The 21,141-nt window shown below is 39.5% G+C and overlaps 1 protein-coding gene across 1 annotated transcript in view; it reads right to left on the bottom strand.

Moving 5' to 3' along the window:
- Positions 1–21,141, bottom strand: part of nalcn (sodium leak channel, non-selective) — a 95,710-nt gene that overhangs the window by 66,721 nt on the left and 7,848 nt on the right. Inside the window, exons 6-12 of the mRNA XM_074694564.1 lie at positions 17,378–17,461; positions 17,131–17,270; positions 16,917–17,045; positions 8,364–8,515; positions 7,457–7,599; positions 7,061–7,165; positions 545–631 (exon numbers count right to left, since the gene is read on the bottom strand). Coding sequence (XP_074550665.1) covers positions 545–631; positions 7,061–7,165; positions 7,457–7,599; positions 8,364–8,515; positions 16,917–17,045; positions 17,131–17,270; positions 17,378–17,461 — 840 coding nt within the window. The remainder of the gene's footprint in view (positions 1–544; positions 632–7,060; positions 7,166–7,456; positions 7,600–8,363; positions 8,516–16,916; positions 17,046–17,130; positions 17,271–17,377; positions 17,462–21,141) is intronic.

Here is a 21,141-nt window from a genome sequence, read left to right on the forward strand (position 1 = left end):
TGTGTGCACAAATCTTCAAATGTTTCTTCACAAATCTACAAATGTGTGTGTATAAATCTACAAATGTGTGCACAAATCTACAAATGTGTGCGCAAATCTACAAATGTGTGCACAAATCTACAAATGTGTGTGCAAACTATAAATGTGTGTCCACAAATCTACAAATGTGAGTGCAGAAATCTACAAATTTGTGCATGAATCTATAAATGACAAAACTACATAATTTTTGCACAAATCCACAAATGCATGCACAAATTTGTGGACACTTTTGTGGATTTTGGCACACATTTGAAAATATTTTACCCATTTGTTAATCTGTTTACACATTTGTAGATACGTTTAAGTTTTTATTGATTAGTTCACGTATTTGCGGATGTAGTTACACACTCACACACAAACAATTTTGCTACAGTCACAGCTCTATAGTGGATGTAGAAACACTCAGCAGCAGCAGCATCAGCAGCATATTAATTACGCGGTGTGTGTGTGTGTGTGTGTGTGTGTGTGTGTGTGTGTGTGTGTGTGTGTGTGTGTGTGTGTTTACCTGGAGGCAGGCGGGCGCTCGGCCATGTGGTTTGTTGACGTCCACAGCCACAAGCTGCCATCCCCCAGCAGCATCTTCGTGGAACATCTGTGGCACAAGGACACCACATGAGGGGCACGAAAATCCTTACACACAATTTAAAGTGCTACAGACACACACACACACACACACACACACACACACACACACACACACACACACACATGGTCCACCCTTTGGCTACAGATTCAGAAAACATCTGTGGCCTGGAAAAGAATGAGATAAAAAGGCACAGGGCGTCACACTCACAGCTTCCTACCCACACACACTCTTTCTCACACACACACTCTTTCTCACACACACACACACACACACACAGCATGGAGGATACTAAATACAGCGTGCAGGCCTCAGGAGTTAATATCAGAAATAAAAACGGAAGCAAAGCCACAACAGAGATGTTAAAACGCACAAGACCGCTGCTCCACTTATCAATGATGGTAATTCTTCCAAAACATGGAGCTTACGAAAGCTTAATCGTTAAAAACACGTCTCAAAAATTAATCTATGCAACAGCAAGATAAAGAGAGTAAAGGTTTAAGCTTAGTTTGCTGTGAAAGATTACAGATGGACGGATATGTTTTTTTCAGGGCTGATACCGATATTTGGAGCCGATATTCACTTGCAGTAAACGTGAAAATACTAGTGTTGAAGTTTTGAAAGATACAAACTCCAACATTTAACTTCATTTAAATGTTTTTAAGCAAAACTTAAAAACTAGGATATGTAAAAACTCGCCTTCAAAAACATTTATCTCCTCTCTGGAGTTTCTCCAATCATCAAAACCCTTTTCTGCTCCCCGCAGTGAGTGTGAGCACTGTGCATGCACAGCTTTCACTGCTGATTGGCTGTGACCTGAGCCATGGCTCTGCAGGAACCAATCACGTGGTGGTGTGGGTGGGACAATGCTGGAGACAGAGTAATGACTGCAGACAGAGGGTCAGCTGCATCAGAGCTAAAATATCACAGTTTTAAATCATTTTATTGGCCGTTAGTTTAAAAAAGGCTGATGCGGATATGCCACAAAATGCAGAATATCTGCGCCAATAATCAGCTCAGACAATAATTGCTCCATCCCCACTAAAGATGCTCCATTTTCTAAAGGTTATGGTTTGTTTTTGTAACCACATTTTCCCCCGTTTTCCTGCAAAGTGCAGCCATAACCTCACCATGGCTAGGTTATTAACATGACTGGAAATCCAAAACGTTAGCGGCTCAGTGAGACGGTGGCGATGCACAGAGCTAACTGCTAATGCTAGGTTACTAAAGAGCATCAAAAATGATGCTAACACGCTGCAGACAACCACCAGCTGCTGGGAATGTTGCAGATTTTGCAGGTATCATGTTACAAATGATGGAAATTTTTAGCTCAATGGTGACGTTTGAGCCCAGCTGCTCAGGAGTAAAATAAGATTTAAGATTTAAAAAGGCTGTATTTGGTTTATAGGGTGCAGATTTATTCCCACTAAATCTACAGCAGCTCTCTCCAGCTCCATCTCCTCTAAAATATTCCCTGATCTGGGGCCGGTTTGGCAAAGTCAGGGATTAAAGACGGTGCCATGGTTCATGGTTTGTGTCCCCCGGGGGCCCCTGACACCAGCCGTCCTCTCTGGGGAGCGTGGAGCAGATATTGTTTCAGCCCCTGTGATTGACGGCTCAGTGCTGCACCATAGCTAATTAGTTTTCCCGCTCTAAGATAAAGATTGGGGCATGGCGATGTGATTACAATTAATTTTGATAATATGAAGAAAGGTTAATTGTTTTCAAGGTTACAGTGATGTTTGCACGCCGCTGGCAGCAGCCTGTTTCCGTCATGACTGAAGGAACGAGATTTCAGCGTTTGGAGTTTTAAAGATGCATCGTTTGAGGACGGAGGAGGAAAAGCTCACAGTACAGATAAATGTTTGTCAGACGAACCTCGTTATGTTTGTTAATGACAGATATTTGTCTTTTCAATTAACCAAACTGATGCTAAACACAAATAAACCCATGCATCCTCCAATCTGATGTCATTTTGTCCTTCTTCTTCTGGAAAATTTTGTAACCTGATATCTAACGTGTCTTTTTTCTGTTTCTCTGCCCTGAACTCTCCTCCTGACCCTCTTTGTCAATCCGCAGTCGTCTGGTGAAAGAGTGAAAGAGGTAATCAAATGTCTGTCGCGGAGAAAGAGCCAGAGACAGACCTGCTTTCACACCTGAAAGGCCATTTGTAAGATAACTAAATGTTCAAACTCGAAAAATGTCAAGTCGATAAAAATCACCAACACAAATCGGTCGGAGCCGTCTCGACTTAATTATGGAGAGAAACGGCACACATTAGTGAAAAGAGTCCAAGAGTTTGGCTTTGCTTTTTCTCACATCACTTCTGGATTAAATAAAAAACTTTCTCTCCTTTAAATCTTTAAATCTTACTTTTTATTTCTTCTAGCACGAGGAACGTTCAGCGGCAACGATCCTGTGACTCATTTGTTGTTGTTTTGTTATTCTAAGTGGTTTAAAACTCATATAGACCAACTAATATTCTTCCTCAAAGCCGTTCACCTCCTCCTCTCTTCCAGGAGGATCCAGGGAGGATGATCTGGGTCTGCCCCAGGGTCTCCACACAGTTATTCCCAGAATAACAGACTCACAGTGGGTGGGAGCATCCTCACAAGGTGCCAAAACGACCTGAAATCTTTGCTTTCAGCACCAGGAACGAGCAGCTCCCTCCTCACGTCTTTTGGCGACCGGTATCTCTGATCACATTTCGGTCGCTGCCCAGAGCTCGTGACCTTTGAGGACAGTTTGAACACAGACCGACTGACTGCTGAATCAAAGAGCGTCCCTCCAGGCTCGGCTCACTCTGTGCCACAACAGTTTGCTGCTCCTGAACTTTTCTCCCTGTCAGTCTGTTTCTTATCTCCTGAAAAGAAAAATTGTTGTCTCCAAAGAGACGGGTAAACCACCTCTAATGGGCTGGAAAGTTAAACCAGTTTGGAGTGAACAGCTGAGAGAGGACGAGCAGGAAGAACAGAGATGCGACCTGGAGCTGCTTTCATGCTCTTTGTGAGACTTTCTATTAAAACAGGAGCAGAGTCAGGCTGTGCTCGTAAAATAAACTTTCCTATAACTTGCTCGACTTATTGCCTGGATTACAAACCTCTGCCTGAGGTTACACGAGGACTAGATGGCTCAGGACAGACCAAGCGTTGGCAGGACCCAGCCTCCTCTTTCTGAGTCTTTTTCCACAGTCCCTTAAAGACCCAGAAGCTTCCACCTAAAGTGCTTCCCCAGACTTTCACCACATGCGTTTGGTTTTTCCTGCTTCTATAGCTGCACTGCAGGACGGTCTGTTCCCAAACTCCAGGAGATGAAGGAAAAACATCCCAAAGGGGCAGAGAGGAGGACTTAAAGGCCTCTGGCAGGCCTGAAGTGAAGTAGTTATCCAGTGTTTGAGGATTCAATAATCTACTGAAAACTCCATCGATTAATTGAGTAATCGAGTAACTGATTAATCGAGTAATCGATTAATCGAGTAATCGAGTAATTGATTAATTGAGTAATCGAGTAATCGGATAGTTTGGTTTTTTTTTAAAGATATTTGACATTGATCCATTAATGACCTGTGAGCTAAACTTGACACCTGGGCCCTGTTCTACGAAGCAGGATTACTGCCTAGCGAGGTAGCTTTGAGGATAGGTTTCGGATTCCCTGTTCTACGACACTGGATCACTCCTCAGCGAGGCGAGTCTCCATGGCAACATACACTGAACGGCTAACCTGCTCCGGGGCAGGTTAGGTTCCAGATTGAACTCGCGGACTATTAAAACCCCGCCCACTGACCAATGAGCCCTCACGAAAAAATGGCTTGTCCGTTCTTAGAGGATCCCATGGACCGAGCCAGACCCACTCTCTTTTTCTGATGACCACCTTTATGAAAGTTACCAGTTTTCCAGGGAGGGGTTGGTAGTACATGACACTTTCTACAGGTAGTTAAAGGGAATGAAGAACTCTCATTGCCGTAATAAGATCTTCAGTGCCAACACTTCTGTTCCATGACAATATTTTATTGCCCGTATTAAAATTGTGACAGGAATTCATGTAGGGCTCATGTGGGCTACATGTCACACAAAAAATGTAAACACGATAGGAATGAACAAATGAATAAATTCATGTAAGAACTAAATTAGATATGTTGCATGTTACAGTAAAAGTGCATGGTGAACAGTGCTATTTCAGGATGATAATGGCACAAAAGATTTTGTTTGCACTACACCACTACACTTACGCATTTAGACTGTCAGCAATTTTCTGCCAGCACTCCTTCCGTGCTTTAGCAGCAGCGACGGTGTTGCTTTTAACGTTAATTACATGTTTCAGCTCGTCAAACTTCCTCATGATCACCTCCTGCTCCTTCTGAGTGAAGTATGCGGTCCTTCTCTCTCCGCCTGCTCTGACACTCCAGACTGCTCCATGTTCGTGATTGGTCAGATGCAGCGGGCTCCGCCTTATAGTGTGCACGCGCTCATTGCCTTGCTGGATCCACTTATGAGGTTGATAACCAGCGTCGTAAAACCGTGTAGCGAGATTGCCGGCTACCGCGCTCAGTCCAGCGTGGTAGCTCCAAGGCTATCTCGCTAGACTGAACTTGCTTCGTAGAACAGGGCCCTGCCCAGCTAGTTCTACTCTGTTTTTGTTGTTTATTTGTTCATTTTGATCTCTCTACAGCGCTGCGTTTTCACAGATTAAATAAGTCACATGTGATTGTCGTGGATGCTAAAGGAGAGAGGAATAACATCTTAGGAGAGACAGAAAACATGTAATAACTCACTGTTAATGTGTTTAGAACAAAAAATCCGTTTTCTCAGGTTGATTCTTGATTTTTTGTTTGATTTATTATTTTTCTTCCTTTGTTAGTTTAGTTTTTGGGGAGATTTTTTTTAATGTTAATATAAACCATCTGCCTTTATCAGGGTTTGGGACCAGAAAAAGTGACACTAAAGGATGCAGTTAGGTTCCTAAACATGGTACCTTTTGATTTTATGTGAATCTGTAGCCAGTACTTTTGACAGAATTTGGTCAGTACCTAACAAAGTCACTAATTGGGTACCCATCCCTAGTGTTTACACAGAAAGGACCGTTTTCAAAAGTTTGCATTTTCACCGGTATGAAAATGAAAATAAGATATAAATATTGCTGTTATGGCCGATAACTGATATTTACCAATGTCAATATTGGTAAAAAGAAATCAACAGATAATGTGTGGAGGTAGTTCAGAGAGAAAGAGCAGCGCAATCGTGAGAATAGACGATCATTAAGAGGATCATTGGATGGAGTGCCAAGGACAAACGTGATCAAAATAGTTTGTTTTGTCTGTTTTTTGGATCAAAAACAGGAAGAGAGAAGAGAGTCCACTCTTCTTAGGTAGTTTTGGTGTTTACAAAGACAGAGAAAACACGACTCTTTGGGTCTTGAAAGATCGCTCTGATAATGGCCTAATGCGGAAGTGTCAGCCGATACCGATACCGATAGCGATATATTCTACATCCCTATCTATTCTGTTTTTATCGTTCATCTTCTTCTCTCTACAGCGCTGCGTTCTCACAGATCAAATAAGTCCCTAAATGATGTCATCGCCTTATTTAACGAGTCATTTGCATGTGATTGTCGTGGACACTGAAGGAGAGAGGGATGCCATGGTAGGAGAAAGAAAACGTGTCATAAACAGTCAGTGTGTTTAAAAACTAAATATCAACTTTTTTGGTTGATTCTTGATTTTTTGTTTGATTTTTTTCCCCCTTTTTTGTTAGTTTAGATTTTCTGTAAATAAGAGGCCAAAACGCAATAATAATTTTGCGTTTCATCCTAAAATCCAAACTTAAGATAATATGCTAGATTTGTTTTTGTTTTTTTAGAAAAGATCACCAGAGGGGTCTAAAGTCGCCAACTAAAGCAACAAAGAAGTGAAGTTGGTGACACCCTCCTTCTTCTTTCTTTGCGTGCATGATGAAAATCCTTTACGATCTTTTGTAACTGAGGAACTCGTCTTATTCGAGGAATAGTTTCAGCGCTGGTGCAGAGAGCAGCACTTACAGCCAGCGTTCGGTAATAATCACACGACCTGAGCGTTATCAGTTTAATGAATCAATCTGCCTCTTCTGCTTTCTTAAAACTGAAAAATATCAGATTTTTGTCTCTTCCATCTTGTTCCTGGACTGAAGCTCAGAGCTGATTAAAAAGCAGACGTCTGCTGCTGTGTGGGGCCAGTTTTGATGATAGTGGAGGTATTTATTGATGATGCTGCACTCCTGCAAAGCTTTAGAAAGTCATCCTGTCAAAAAGTGTTTGTGTTCGTTCCTTTGATTTTCTGAATTCATGCAACATTGATGCTCTGAGCCCTGATGATTGGACAGATTCTGCAGCACCTCCTTTTAGAGGAGCAGGTATTTAAGGAGCACACATCGTGTTATCCAGTCAGCTGGAGTCAGCAGCGGTTACCTGCGTCGTAGCCGTGGAGGTGGTGCTGCTCCTCGACCCCCACATCTGCTGGAACTGAACCCGGATCTCTGCAAACGTCTCGATGATGACTGCGATGAAGACGTTCTGAAACAGAGAGGCCATAACGAGAGAAAGAGCGCTGTGACAATTAAAAATAAATGAGCAAGTGACGGTCTGCCTCTTGACTTCCTCCGTATCCATGACACGACACTGGTTTTCTCATTAGCGGGGGAACATTCGACTAACAAGGGGAAATGGTAATGTCTGTAGGTGAAAGATTAGGTTATGTCAATTAACCGAAACCTTTTATGTGTTCAGCGCTCGCCCGCGGCCGTGCCAGGGGCGCCGGGAGCGTTTTGAAAAGTGCAGCAAAGACAGAGAAGGGCTGGATCTAACCTTGACGAGCCACGCCAGGAAGAAAATGAGCGTGATGAAGTAGAAGTAGGAGCGCCAGCGCGGGAAGCTGTCGATGGCTCGGTACATGAGGAACACCCAGCCTTCCTGTGACGCCGCCTCGTACACCGTGAAGATGCTGGTTCCTAAAAACAAGAGGGATGAAAGTACGCATCAGTATCAGACTCTTTAAATCAGACAGCGCACAGGGTGAAAAATACTTCTCTTAGCTCCGTTCCTCTCTGCACCGACATGACGAAGAGCTCCAACTCCCCGGCAGCCTCATTAATCTGATGAAATTATCTTTAATGCGTGTCTTTGTCCCTGTCACTGACAAATTTGGTCAGATGTAGTTAATTAACCAAAATACTGAGCAGCAGCCAAACCACAGAATGAAACTCACGGCTCTCTGCAAATGAGCTGTCTGTACTTTTAAAAGGCGATTAGATCAGGACGGACGCATCACGCCGCGTCAGGTTCAGAGCAGCTGACGGACAGCTGACAGTCAGAAATATGAGCACATGATATCATGGCTCTAAACTCATCGTTTCACAGTGATGAGCGCTGAATGAACGGCTGAATGAACGGCTGAATGAACGGCTGAATTACTGTATCTGTGTGAGGAAGCTGTGGGACAGGATGATCCGCTCGTATGGAGGATTCAGGTTTCCTGCTCCAGTCTGTAACGTCCTCTAAAGTCCTGTTTACCGTGAAGCTCTGCTTCTCCTTCACAGCTATCTGAGGATTAGGGACGGCGCTCTGTGCTCTGTGCGCTGACACTGGATTGGAGCTCTGTTCAGCTGATAAGCAGCGACACAGCCACGCTAAAAGCTGTGATATGCAAGACGCTCTCCGCTCTTCCTTCACGTGTTTGGAGCATTAATGTGTCTCTGGATGACTTTTACTCTACCCAGCTCGTTGAAGCCGCTGTAGCCCAGCTCCTGTCGGCTCAGGCCCAGCTCCTCCAGGTCCATGCACTTGAAGCCCAGAGGACACTGGTAGCCCTCTCCGTCAGGGGAGCAGTGGGTGTCCGGGATGGCCAGGCTGTTCCACGACACGTTACTGACAAAACACAAAACATCAACGGTTATTTTCTACAACATAATGAACCTGAAATTAGGACGAAAACATGAACAAACTGAGATTAAACACCAGAATGTTGGTTTTGTTGTTTTTTTGAGCAACCAGCAGATTTTACGTTCTGAGAGTGGACTGACAGCAGCAACAACTGAGCAACATTTACCCTTGGGATGCACCGATATGTACATTTCATCTGATACCGGTATCCAGTGTTAATATTGCTGTTATGGCCAATACCTCCCTTTATTTTCAAACTTGTTTTCCTTGTCCACTCCTCTTAGGTGGTTTTGGTGTTGATATAGTCAGAGGAAACAAGATTTCTTGGGTCTTGAAAGTTCCTTCGAGATGCTCTGAAAATGGCGGCAGCTAATGAGTAAATACTGTCCCTCTTTTATACATCAGCTGATACCGATGTTGATACCGATATATCACGCATCCCTAATTTACCTAAATATCAGCTCAGTCTCAGGATCTGATCTACAAACTGGGCTGATGATGTTCAAGATAATAAACACACAAAGTCCTGCAGCTCTGAGCTCTTTGCTCCTGTTTTGCACCTGATCACAGCTGAGATGAGCTGTTATGGTACGGCCACACCAAACACGAATTTGCAGCGAGATTACATACAAAGTCAATGCAAAGATGCATTTAGACGCCAATTCGCGTGGCGCGTTTGGGGCGTTTGCGCTTCTAGAGCGCTTGGGCATTTGGGCGGTAGACGCAAATTCGCTCGAGTTGAACATATTGAACTGGCGTTTGCCCCTCAGCTTGTCAAAATAGTCCAGCGTCCAGACTCAGGCGCTCACACGGCGCGTTACAGCCAATTCGCGCAAATAAATTTGCGAGTTTGCGTTTGGTGTGGCCGCGGCATTAGCGCCTGACCAGTCCAGAAAAAAAGTCTTGTTCTAGTTTCAAGCAAATTTTTGAGAATTTTTTTGTTCCATTTGCAGATTTTTTTTACTTGTTACCACAATTCAGACCTAATTTTTGTCTGTAAATAACTTGAAACAAAACATTTTTCTGGGCTGATGATTTGACTGTGGCTCATATCGAGTATAATAAAACAATTTTTCCTTAAATTAAGACAAAAAAACTTGATAATGTTGAGGATTTTTAGGCCAGAGAAGTCTGCAGCACATGCAGAAGCCAGAGCAGGAGCTAACCTTTGCTCCTTTGACAACTGGAGCCGGACTGTCAACTGGAGAAGGCTCCATCCTACCAGGACTCCTAGATTTAGGCTTTCAGCTGTTCCTGACCAAGATCTGGACCAGCCCAGGGACAGAGAGTCTTTTATCCATAGAGGGACTACATGCAACACCCCAGGGGTATAAAAAGGCAGAGACTGATGACTAATTTTGTGGTTTTGACTGTGAGACATCATTGCGTCGACTCCATTATTCAGATTTGCTTTGAAAAAAGTGTTGGACTGAAGCAGCCTGATCTCTCATCTCCTCCTTGAACTTCCCGTCTTCTTCACGCCAGCAGCAGGACTTTAGATCACACAGTTAGTAAGCAGTCAGTCAGGAGGACAAGGAGTGATTCTCATTTAAGACAAGCCACGTCATTAAGTGGCGAGCCAGCCAGGAGGCCCGAAGCACCAGAAAAAGTTACTACAATAAGATTTCAGTTTTTTGCAGTGTAAAGGTTATGAATTCATTTTGTAATAATTTTTTGGACTTTAAGTTAAGTTATATTAAAACTTTTTTGTTACATTTGGGTCCTCCACCTCTTTGTTTTCCTTAACACAGGAAACGCAGAAACTCAAGACAAGAATCACAAAGAATAAACTCAAAGGAACTCAAGATACACCTGAACACAGATGAGAAACCAAACCATGACACCAAGACTAACTTTCTGACTCTTATTTCAATTTTAGATTTTGATTTCTTGCACTATCCACCCAGAACGCTCACACAAACTGCCTGAGGAGACAGATATAACCACTTTCCTCAACAAAAAATGTCTCTGATTTCTCACTCATAGGGATATTTTCCTCTGAGAAAGATCACAGCTTTATTTCTGCAGCAATGATCTGGTTAGCCTCGATGTCCGACATGAAATAAACAACAAAAGGTGAACTTTCCCCCCTCAGAATAAAAAGCTAAATCTGCTGAATGGTTGTAATTAAAAAAAAGGTCAAAGATAAGAGCTCACAGACGTCTGTTCTTTAAAAAGCTCGCTGCGTTGTGCACGTGGACAGATCTGCTCCTCCTCCTCCTCGTCTCCTCGTCTCCAGCCACAGGTGTTATTCCAGGAGCTGCTTGATTCCTCTAATGAAAATTAATGCCTATAAATTGGCTGCCCAGACATTCATCCAAATTGTTTATTAAAGGGTACAGGATCAGAGGGGATAATTTATTGCACCATCACAAAGGGCAACCAGAGGCGTAGTGATGAATCCTGATAAAGCTAATTATGCGGGGTTTTATAATACCACAGTGTCTCAGCAAAGAAATCATGTCTGCTGATGACAAAGGGCTGATAAATGAAGCCTCCGATGAGAGACCAAATGTCCAGTAATAATGTGCCGTTATTATTCAGATGAGTCTGACGTGAAAAACAAAACATATTTGAGCTGAGAAATAATTTATGATGCTTTTTATTTTTCTCCCTGCATCAGTGATTCGATCGCAGCAGAATCATTTGTGAAGCATAATTAAAGCTGTGAGGTTTTGTTGAAGAGCGCTGCCCACCTTTTTTTTTTTTTAACAAGCACCTCTCGTTGACTCATAGTTCACAGAACATGGGGTTTGGTGAATTAACAGATCAATTATTACATTTCACAAAGGCCTCCGTCTACTTTGGAAACAAACTGATTAAAATTATTTTATCAGGAGTTTTCGTTCATAAAGAAGCGTTTAAAGCTCTGTTAAAGCTCCTGGGAGGAACTTCAGGTTTGGGCCAGTGTTGGCGCCCCCTGTGGACAAAGGGCTGAACTCTTTGTTGATTTGAAGCTTCTTTCTGTTATTACAACCCCCGTCTGTGGATCAGTCTACCTGAAGACCTGAGAGCGCCACCTACTGCTCATATTTTGAAAAGAAAACTCAAGACCTACCTTTTTAATCTGGCTTTTAGCTGATTGTATTAATTATTATTTTATTTCATATTTTAACTTATTTTAAACCTTTTATTTTGTTTTATTTCTATATTTCAGTTCAGATTTTTTAATTGAAATATTATTTTTTGATTAATGCTTTTCCTTTTATTATCCTATTTTAGCTGATTTTACTTAACACCTGATGTTACACTTTCTCATTTTAGCATATTATTAATCCAACTTTTATTTTATATTGTTATATAATTGTATTTATTTATGTATTTACACATTTACTTATCTTACCCTCTGGTATTTTTGAGCATTTTCTACTTTTATTCATTTATTTTTTATTTTATTTTATTTTATTTATTTTTGCTGGGGTCTTATGTTTTCACTTTATTCAATTATGCAGTTTTTAGCTTTTTATCCCACTTCTTGTTATTTTATTTTACTTATTTATTTATTTTTTATTTTTTTTGTAAAGCACTTAGTATTTCAAAGTCCTGTAAGAAAGTGCTATAAAAATAAAGTTTGACTATTTGATTGATTAATTGATTGATCGCCTTATATCTATAGCTTAGAAAATGTAAACAAAGGCTTTTTCACTGCCTACTCCCTCCTAATAATTAAAAATATTTCAAAATAATTAGAAATAATTAATATCATGATGATACATTTTCTAACTAATGATTCATCCTGTTTTAGTAGCCCAAAGAGAAGCACAAGAACTAACTTAACTTTCAACCCTTTCCAGAGCAGAAAAAGCTCCTCACAGGAGCTTTAAACATCTTTAGGAATAATCCCAGAGTCAAGTTTGTTGTATTTTTTAGAAAACCTGAAAGAAGACGCGCTAACACAGAAAAGGGGACCAATCTTCTCCCTTTGAGCCAGTTCCTGTACCCCCTGATGCTTTTGGTCAAACCATGAGTACCCCCTCACTCATGCCTGGTGATGATTCTTTGAAAGTTGAACATAAAAAAACTGTTTAATAAATACAATCTCAAAGTATTTTCAAAATATTTTATTCCTAAACTGAACAATGTGGTGATCTGATGATCTCTTTTTGGGTCAGTTAAAGTAATTTTAAGTTTCAAATTCACAGTGTAGGAGACTGATAAGTTATATTGTTACTAACTTTTTTATGCAGTATCAGATTTTTATAAGGAACATTGTTTACACCAACTGACCGAGTCTTTCACCCAATTGTTTTTTTGCATCATGAGTTTAATGTAACGGTAGTTTAAAAGACAAACTTGGCACACTTTATTTTTCATGTTAAGTTTATGTATGTAAAACGGCATATGACTTTACTTATTTTAAAACAATAAAAAAAGAAAGTTGTTTTCATTCAAATATCGCAACATATTAATATCAATATATATCGCAATACATTGTGATATTATTGTATCGTGAGGCGTATTGTTTCATGACGCTCTTGTCAATACTCACCCCTGGCATTTTCTATTTTCACTCAAATTAAACAGAAAAATAAATAATATGTTGCGCTGAAAATAAATAAGTAATATAAATAAATAAAAATGAAATCCAAGTAGTCAACCTGCCTGTTTATAACTCTTTTAACATTTACCACAAAAAAGGAGCTCCTTTGATAAGTTTCCTGTAAACAGGCATTGAAATTTTAAAAATCTTTGGGAAACTAGTTGATCTACAGGCTGATTTTATTACTTCCTGTTTTTGAAATAAATGATCAAATGTTTCCTGCAACATGAGAATCACTGCTTTAAGACACTGAATCTAACGTGTGATTCATGTCATTGACTTTCGAGGTCAACGGCAGAAATCCTGACATCCAGAGGAGGAGACCCCGCTTTGTTCACAAATCCAAAACCACTTTCATCTAATATCCATACCACTAAATGTCCCCTCTGCTATTTTTCCCTAATTCCCATCAAATCCCTCGTGTGTGACAAGCATGGCCGCTTTGACTTTGAGCCAAGGGCGTATGGCCGATGAGATTAGGCAGTTTCTGTGTGACACATCTCAAAAATACCCCGTCAGAAGCTGGACTTACAGGAGAGATTCAGAGAAAATGGAGGAAAAACAAATGATAAGAGCAGCTGCCGTGATCCTTCAGACGCTGCTGGATCCCTCCTCCCGCTAATGGTCAATGTACGCTCCGTTTCCAGGGAGCAGAGACACGTAATCAGTACGGAGAGATGGATGAGCAGCTGATGAGCAGACGGGAACTTAATATAAAAGCTCGACAGTGTAGGAAACTTTAATTATTATAATTAGTGTAAGCGCTCCCTGCAGCCGGGGGCTCTAACTATTATAGTCTTATCTTTAGTCTCAGAGAGGTGACTGTTGGATGCTTCGTATGATCACCGGCTTTAACTGAAGGATTTGATTTACAAACTTAATCAATGGATTTAAATTTAAACTCATTCTGGGTGGAAATGTGTAAAAACTTCATCCTGTGGCAACTAATATTCAAGCAACGAACTCTTTCCTGCTGTAGCGTCCCCAGCTAAAGCCACGATTTAACTCTCAACAGGCGTCTTTTACGATCTTTATTTTAAGGGTTGCACGATATATCAGTATCAATCTTTCAAGACCCAAATAATCTTGTTTTCTCTGACTATGTAAACACCAAAACTACCCAAGAAGAGTGGACTCTCTTCTTTTATGTCTCTCTTCCTGTTTTTGATTTAAAAAAAAGGCTAAATATACTTTTTTCATCGCGTTTATCTAGGGCGCTACATCATTTGATTTTAACTTTTTCACAGATTTGAGTTTAAGTGGAGTGAACTTAAGTTTAAAACATGTTTTGCTGTTAAAAATAATTTCCTGGTTGCCAAAAATACTGGTAAGTTAAATAAGTTAACTTCATTAGGATATTATTTTGATTTGTGATCCAAAAGTTACTGTAAAGTAACACTGTTACTTTTGTTTACTTTTTTTTTTGTTTGTTTTACTTTTTTTTATATGGTGGAAAGAAAACAAGTTTGAAAACAAAGGGAGATGTTGAAAAATTCAGTTTGAATGATTTTCAGTATGTTCAAAATTTCATCATTTCAGATTCTTTTATTTATTTATTTACTTTTTATTTTTTTTACCAATATCGGTATCGGTAAGTATCCCTTATCGGCCATAACAGCAGTATTAATATCGGATATCAGTAGAAAATTTTCATATCGGTGCATCCGAACTTTATTTCCTTCCTTTAAGCAGCGTCGACTCACACACACAGTAAGAGCTACAGGACGAGAAAAAAACAAAATAAACCATTAACAAAAAAACAAAACAAAATGAAAACACAAGACAAGTTAATAAGTTTTCTAATTTTGTGTGATAAGTTATATGTTTTTTCCTATTGTTTTAGGCCTTTTATAACCATACATGTCATTAGGGATGAGAATTGATAAGATTTTGTCAATATCGATGCCCTTATCGATTCTGCTTATCGATCTGATTCTTTATTGATTCCCTTATCAATTCCTGTTGTGAATTTTCTTGGTACAAAAAGTATCTTTACAGGTTTTCTGTGTCAACAACATTTAATTGAGTTTATACTGTAAGTGAATAAAATGTAATTGGTCCCTGAGTCTGGATATTTCTGGGCATAATTAAACAGAAACAGGTCAAAATTTTACACAATGTGACGTTGATGTGCTGTGCTGTCATATATTAATAATTGAAGTAGGCCATCTAGTGACTCAAAGTGGTTATAGCAATGGTTTAAGTTGTTTGGAACCTTTCCGTAGTTATGAAGTCAGCCATTAGCCTTTCATTAGCCTGTTAGCTTTTAGCATTTGAAATTCTCAGTATTTTTTTACAAAGAGTTGATGTGATATGTTTCTGTGATGAAAGTTGAAATTCTATTCTGAAGCTGAAGTTATACTGATGTATGCTAACTGCTAGCATATCAATGCAGTTTCCCATATACGTTAGCATCAAGCTTGTGCTATTTTGTTATTTTGGTAAATAAGGTGATTTATACCATGTTGAATGTAGTGAATATGAATCTCCTGAGAGAGAGTGATGAACATTTCTTTATGAAGTCAGTTCTTCAGGAAAACTTCAAGCTGAAAATCCTGAATCAGAGTTTTCTTGGGAAACGTTAGCTAACTGCTACGCTAAGATAGCTGCAGCAGACTAGTCGACGTAAGGCCCGGCATAATAATGTTGCCTATATTAAAACTGGCGGGGACTTCATCTGGAAATTAGCCGTGCAGGCTAAAGCTGCCGTATAGTGAATTAAAGGGGAATGTCCATGAAACAATAGACAAATAAACTAAACTAAATTAAATAACAGTTTTACACATAACTGCTGAAATATCCAGCAAACAAACCCCGCAAGATTAATATCAATGCTCCAAATTACAAAAGACTTGATGGGCTTGGAAACTCCAAAGACGACAAGCAGAGCTAATTCAGCTAGCATCAGATGCAGCTTCCTCTGTTACCATGGTCACAACAATAAGCGTCAAACACCACAAAAAACAATGAAATGGGACGCTAGCTTAGCAAGAGATGCACCTCAAACACTGCCCGTGTACCACCTGGCAGGATGTACCTGCTAGCATCGTTTATATCTCATTTCCTGCGTACCCACACTGAACTTAGCCTTCAAAATAAAAGCCCAATTCTGTCCTTTCAATATGGAAACAAAAAAACAAATAAACAGGGGAGAGAAATAACCATAAAGCAAAACATCACCTCTAAAACCTTTAAATACCAAACAACAAACACCTGGGTGATTTACAGGTGTAAACTGTCAGGTGAGTCAGAGGTTTTTAGGCGTCAGACTCAGGATGCTGCAGTGAGATGGTGCAGGGTGAGGATTCAGTATCAGGAGGGAGGACACAGATCCATCCCCCCAAACAGCTGGCTGACTAACAGCGCAGTAAAATGCATCAAGGACCAGATTTATATAACTCTGACATTAAATATTTACCATTTTCTGAACAATTAATGCAGCAGATTTCCTGGTATAATGTCTGTTTTAAAGAGGGACAAGCTGCCAATGCTCAGTTTTTTCTTCCAAACTCTGGACGAGCTCCCGTCTCTGGCTGGAATCTGAAATATGATTTCTATAAAAAGCTCAGTGATACTGATATTCTCTTTGCTGTGGGTTTGTTTGTACTATGTGCTTGGTTTTGGAATGACTTTAACTGTTGAATTATAAAAAAGTAACAGTGTATTTATCACTGAGTGTTGCCCATACACTGAGATGAGAGAGATGCTGGAGTTTTAGCATCTTTAGCTTCCTGAAAGCAGTCTGTGTGAGCCGTTAGAGTTTTCTATAAAGATGCTAATTAACAAGCTCTTAATAAACACTCAGTTACAGCGCTCCCACCAAAGCGTAGGAGGTTCAGCTCTCACCCTTTCTGCGTGTCGTTGGTGACACAGTGATGGTTGAACGTCCCAAACATCTGAACTCCCAGAATTCCATAGAGCAGGAGGAAAAACAGCAGGAAGATGGAGACGCTCCAGATCTGCTCCCCCGATCGCCTGCCGAGCAGAGGGGACAGGAAGCAGATCTAAGACCGACACACTCTGATGAACTGGAGGAGAGAAGCTCACGGGTGTTTCTTACTTCAGGATGTTGGTGATGCGTGAGCGAGGAAGCTCGAAGCGGAAGTAGATCCTGAAAGCCCGGATCATAATGAGCGCTCGCGGGATCCTCAACATCCCCCATGGGGACATCTGATCCACCAGCCCTGCTATCTCAAACACCTGACACAACGAGACACGGACAGCGAGGTGCTTCGTTAGAGGTGATGTTCCCTGTGGGGGGGTTAAGTCGGCGTGATTGCAGAGAAACAGTAAGTGTTGCAGGATACCTGCAGAACCAGGGACACCCAGATGAAGAACACCATGAATCCATCAAACATGCACCAGCGATCCTTCACATACGAGTTGTCGCCCTGTGCAAAGAGAGGAGCGGGAAAGAGTTGGTTTGAGTGATACTCCAAATATTTTAGTATAATTCAGTCTAAACCAGGGGTCTGCAACCTTTACTGGCAAAAGAGCCATTTTGCCCTTCCACCAAAGAAAATTCATCTGGAGCCGTAAAAACATCACACAGCTCGTTAAGTTTTATATGTTTTAATTTTTGTCTGTTTTAACCTGTTATAAGAAAAGAAAACCCCAAACAGAAGTGTAGTGTGCATGTGTAGGTCTGATGAATGAATTAATTTAACAGTGAAATATGCAGGCCTTTTTGAGTCTTTTCCATATTTGTGTAAAACTGACAAAATAAAAAGTAGTCCACTTTAATATACAAAAGAACATACAGCCACAGCTTAGCAGGTTAATAAAAGAAAAAAAGGAAATTAGGATAATTTGTAACTGAAGTCCTTTTCAGTGGATTTCCAAAACTGATCTCTTTTGTTCTTCTTCAGCTTGGAACTTTCCAGCAAATGCTGTGTGCTTGCTCTGAAAATATCTTTCAACTTAACATATTTTTCGTTGTTTGCTAATTTCTCGCTACATATCATATGCAAATTGTAGTTACCAAGTTAGTAATTTAAAAAATAAAACTGATGATAAAAGACATTACCTTGAAATCCAAGATAACTGTTGAACCACAAAAAAATATTTATTTGCAAATGTGTTAAATTCCTCTGGTTCTCTCTCTCTGGTAAATTCATAAAATGTGAAAATGTTCATATTTTTTGGCATTTCAAAATTTTTGAACTATAATTTTCTTTAATTTTTGAAAAATAAAAAATCAAAAAACAGGTATTTTTAAAAAATGTGAAAAAATACATTTCTAAAATTAAAAATAATAAATTATTTAAATTATTGCAAATTTTTTAAATTTTGAAAATTATAAAAAATGATGGAAATTTTTAAAATTTAAAAAAATAAAAAACAAGTATTCAAAAAAAGATACCTTGTTAAAATTTAAAAAATAAATAAATAAATAAATAATTTAAATTTTTGCAACTTTTTAAAATTTTAAAACTTTTGAATATATCAAAAAGTTTAAAAAATGTATCATCAATGAAAAAACTAAGACGTCACATGTACAATTTTATAAATCAAAAAATATCCTTGTTTCGATAAAAATTTCCTCGGATTTTAAATATGTTTTAGAACTTAATACACCTTATAGTCTTAATTGTGAAGATAAAGTAGATTTTGCGGCTCGAGAATGACTGAGCTAAGCTGAGGAAAAAAGGCTCCTGTGAAAGCAAAGGTTGCAGACCCCTGCACTACATGAGGCTAGAGAGCTGCTTGTGGCTCCAGAGCCGCAGCTTGCAGACCCCATGGTCTAAACTATCGTTCTTAGAGAAGAAGGCCCTGGATCTAATGTAATCCTTCATCCTCAGCCGATGCAAAGTATTTTCAACATCTCTGAAGAAAAATATAGCAAGAAGCTTTCCATGAATCCCTCTGACATACCAAACAAACAACCAAACAAACGTCCTTGAGAGAAGTTATAATAAAAAGTGAGCAGGAGTAAGACATACAAACACAGAAATACACAGAAATAAAGAGTGTAAACATGATCTATACGCTCAGAGCGGCCTGAGTATCCCAACAACAACAAAGCACAACGTAATGTTTCAGAGGATTTCATACAAACTGTCTGTGCTGCTGGAAAAGTGGGAGCCAATCTGACGGGGAGAGCTTTTGTTTGAGGAACAGAAACGTACAACAACAAACACACATCTGCACACTTTAAAGACAGACCATAATACTCCAACAGCCCTGTTTTCACCACGATAAGACGAACATGATTAAAGCCCTGAAGTGTGAACAAACTGAAATGTCATGGGGCCAGCAGAAATGGGCATACTTAATTACCTCTTCCAGAGACAGAGGGAGTGTGTAAAGCTCTTAGGGGGTCAGTCTTCCTCAGGAAGAAAGGCTGCAAATGGGAGGGTGTGTTCAGAGACGCTCTGCAGATAACACCATGTTTGTTACACACTGACAAGAGCCGGAGATGCAATTTCACCACGCTGCGTGGACCGTTTGTTTCCCACTTTTATCCACTGGCTCCAAGAAGAAACTTTGAAGTGTGGCTCTGTGAGGGCTGCGCCATGTCGAGCATATCAACTGTCGTTCACTTTAAAATGCTAAATACCCCCAAATCCTGAAACCTTGAGCTTTAACTGAGTGAATCATCATTTTAACAAGCTGAATTCTGAGAACATGGAAATTTAAAAAAAAAAAATTTCCCTCGTAACAGAAAAATGTTAATTCTGCTTTCAGACAGCAGGAGAAAGAGAAAGAGGGATGCTGTGGGTTTTATTGTGTTGTACAGCTGATTTTTGTTCTGTGTCCTCCAGTGCCTCCCTGCTTGTTATCCCTGATTTGCCAATTAAGCTGTCCACTCTTTTTATGGCTGTAATTACGGCCCTTTCATCCGCCAGCTGTCTCCTCCCGGAAACTTCTATAGCACATTATCTGTCTACCTTGAATATGAATAGTGTTGATTCATCTGAATCTGCAGATCATCAAAACAAGTAAGGTTGAGTTCAGAGTATGATGGAAATCAGACAACACAAAAAGGTCTGAATGATGGTGATAACGTGGTTTCCTTCATTAATCCACAAGATACTACAAAACTGCTTTAAAGGTATTTCACTCTTTAGTCTAAAGAGGAACTCAGATGGTTTTTATTGCTGTTGTTCAGGGTGGTCTTGTGGGGGCCCTATCCCCTGATGTGTTGTTCAGAGTGTACCAGCCATAGACTGCATACAGACAAAAGTATGATGAGGAAATGTTATCAATATATGTGATTAAATAACAAGAATTGTTTCTAAAACTTTGAAATTTTTTGCAACAATATCAATTTTCAGTTTTGTAAACATTTTTTTGCAAATATTTGAAAAAAAAAATTTTGCCAAATTTTTCATTTTTTTATTTAATTTCTGCATTTTTTCAAAATTTCACAAATTTTAGAATTTTTCACAAATTTTAGAATATTAAAAAAATTGCAAATTTTTGAAATTTCATTTTATTTTAACTTTTGCAATTTTTTTATTTCAATTTTTTAATTTTTTTTTTTTTTGCAAATTTATTTTAAATAAAAAACTGAGGCATCACACGAACAATTTCATAGATTCAATAAAAACTTTAGGTTTAGATAATTATTCACTACGTTTGGAATTTCATACATCTTAAAGTCTTTGCTGTAAAGATAAAGTAAAATCTGTGGCTCCAAAATGACTTTGACCCAGTCGAGCTAAGGCAAAATGGCTTTTATAAAAGTAAAGGTTGAAGACCCCTGGTCTAATCTCTTTTTAGCTCTTCCTACGACATGTTTTACAATCTCCCCAAAAAATGCACAAGAACATCAGCTGTCAATCATTGTTATACGTGACGTAAAATCTCATTTTTAAATTCTAATAACTAATGAAAACAATACAATGTAGCCACAAAAATCAGATGTAAGAAACATTTCTACCAGGTGTATTTATCTTTTACAGTTTGACCACAGCCCATCTGAAATAACTGGGGAGATGGATTTTTTTAAACAATACTGCAGCCAGCCACCAGGGGGAGCAGTTTCTGTGGCGACCACACTTAGAGCCGAGCAAGACGACGTCCCTTTTTTCCAGATTTGATAGCTTTACTGCCAAGACGATAAACA

Source organism: Halichoeres trimaculatus, unplaced genomic scaffold (assembly GCF_033239565.1).
Source record: "Halichoeres trimaculatus isolate MK-OKI-2021-1 unplaced genomic scaffold, fHalTri1.1 fHalTri1_scaffold_19, whole genome shotgun sequence".
Taxonomy (NCBI): domain Eukaryota; kingdom Metazoa; phylum Chordata; class Actinopteri; order Labriformes; family Labridae; genus Halichoeres; species Halichoeres trimaculatus.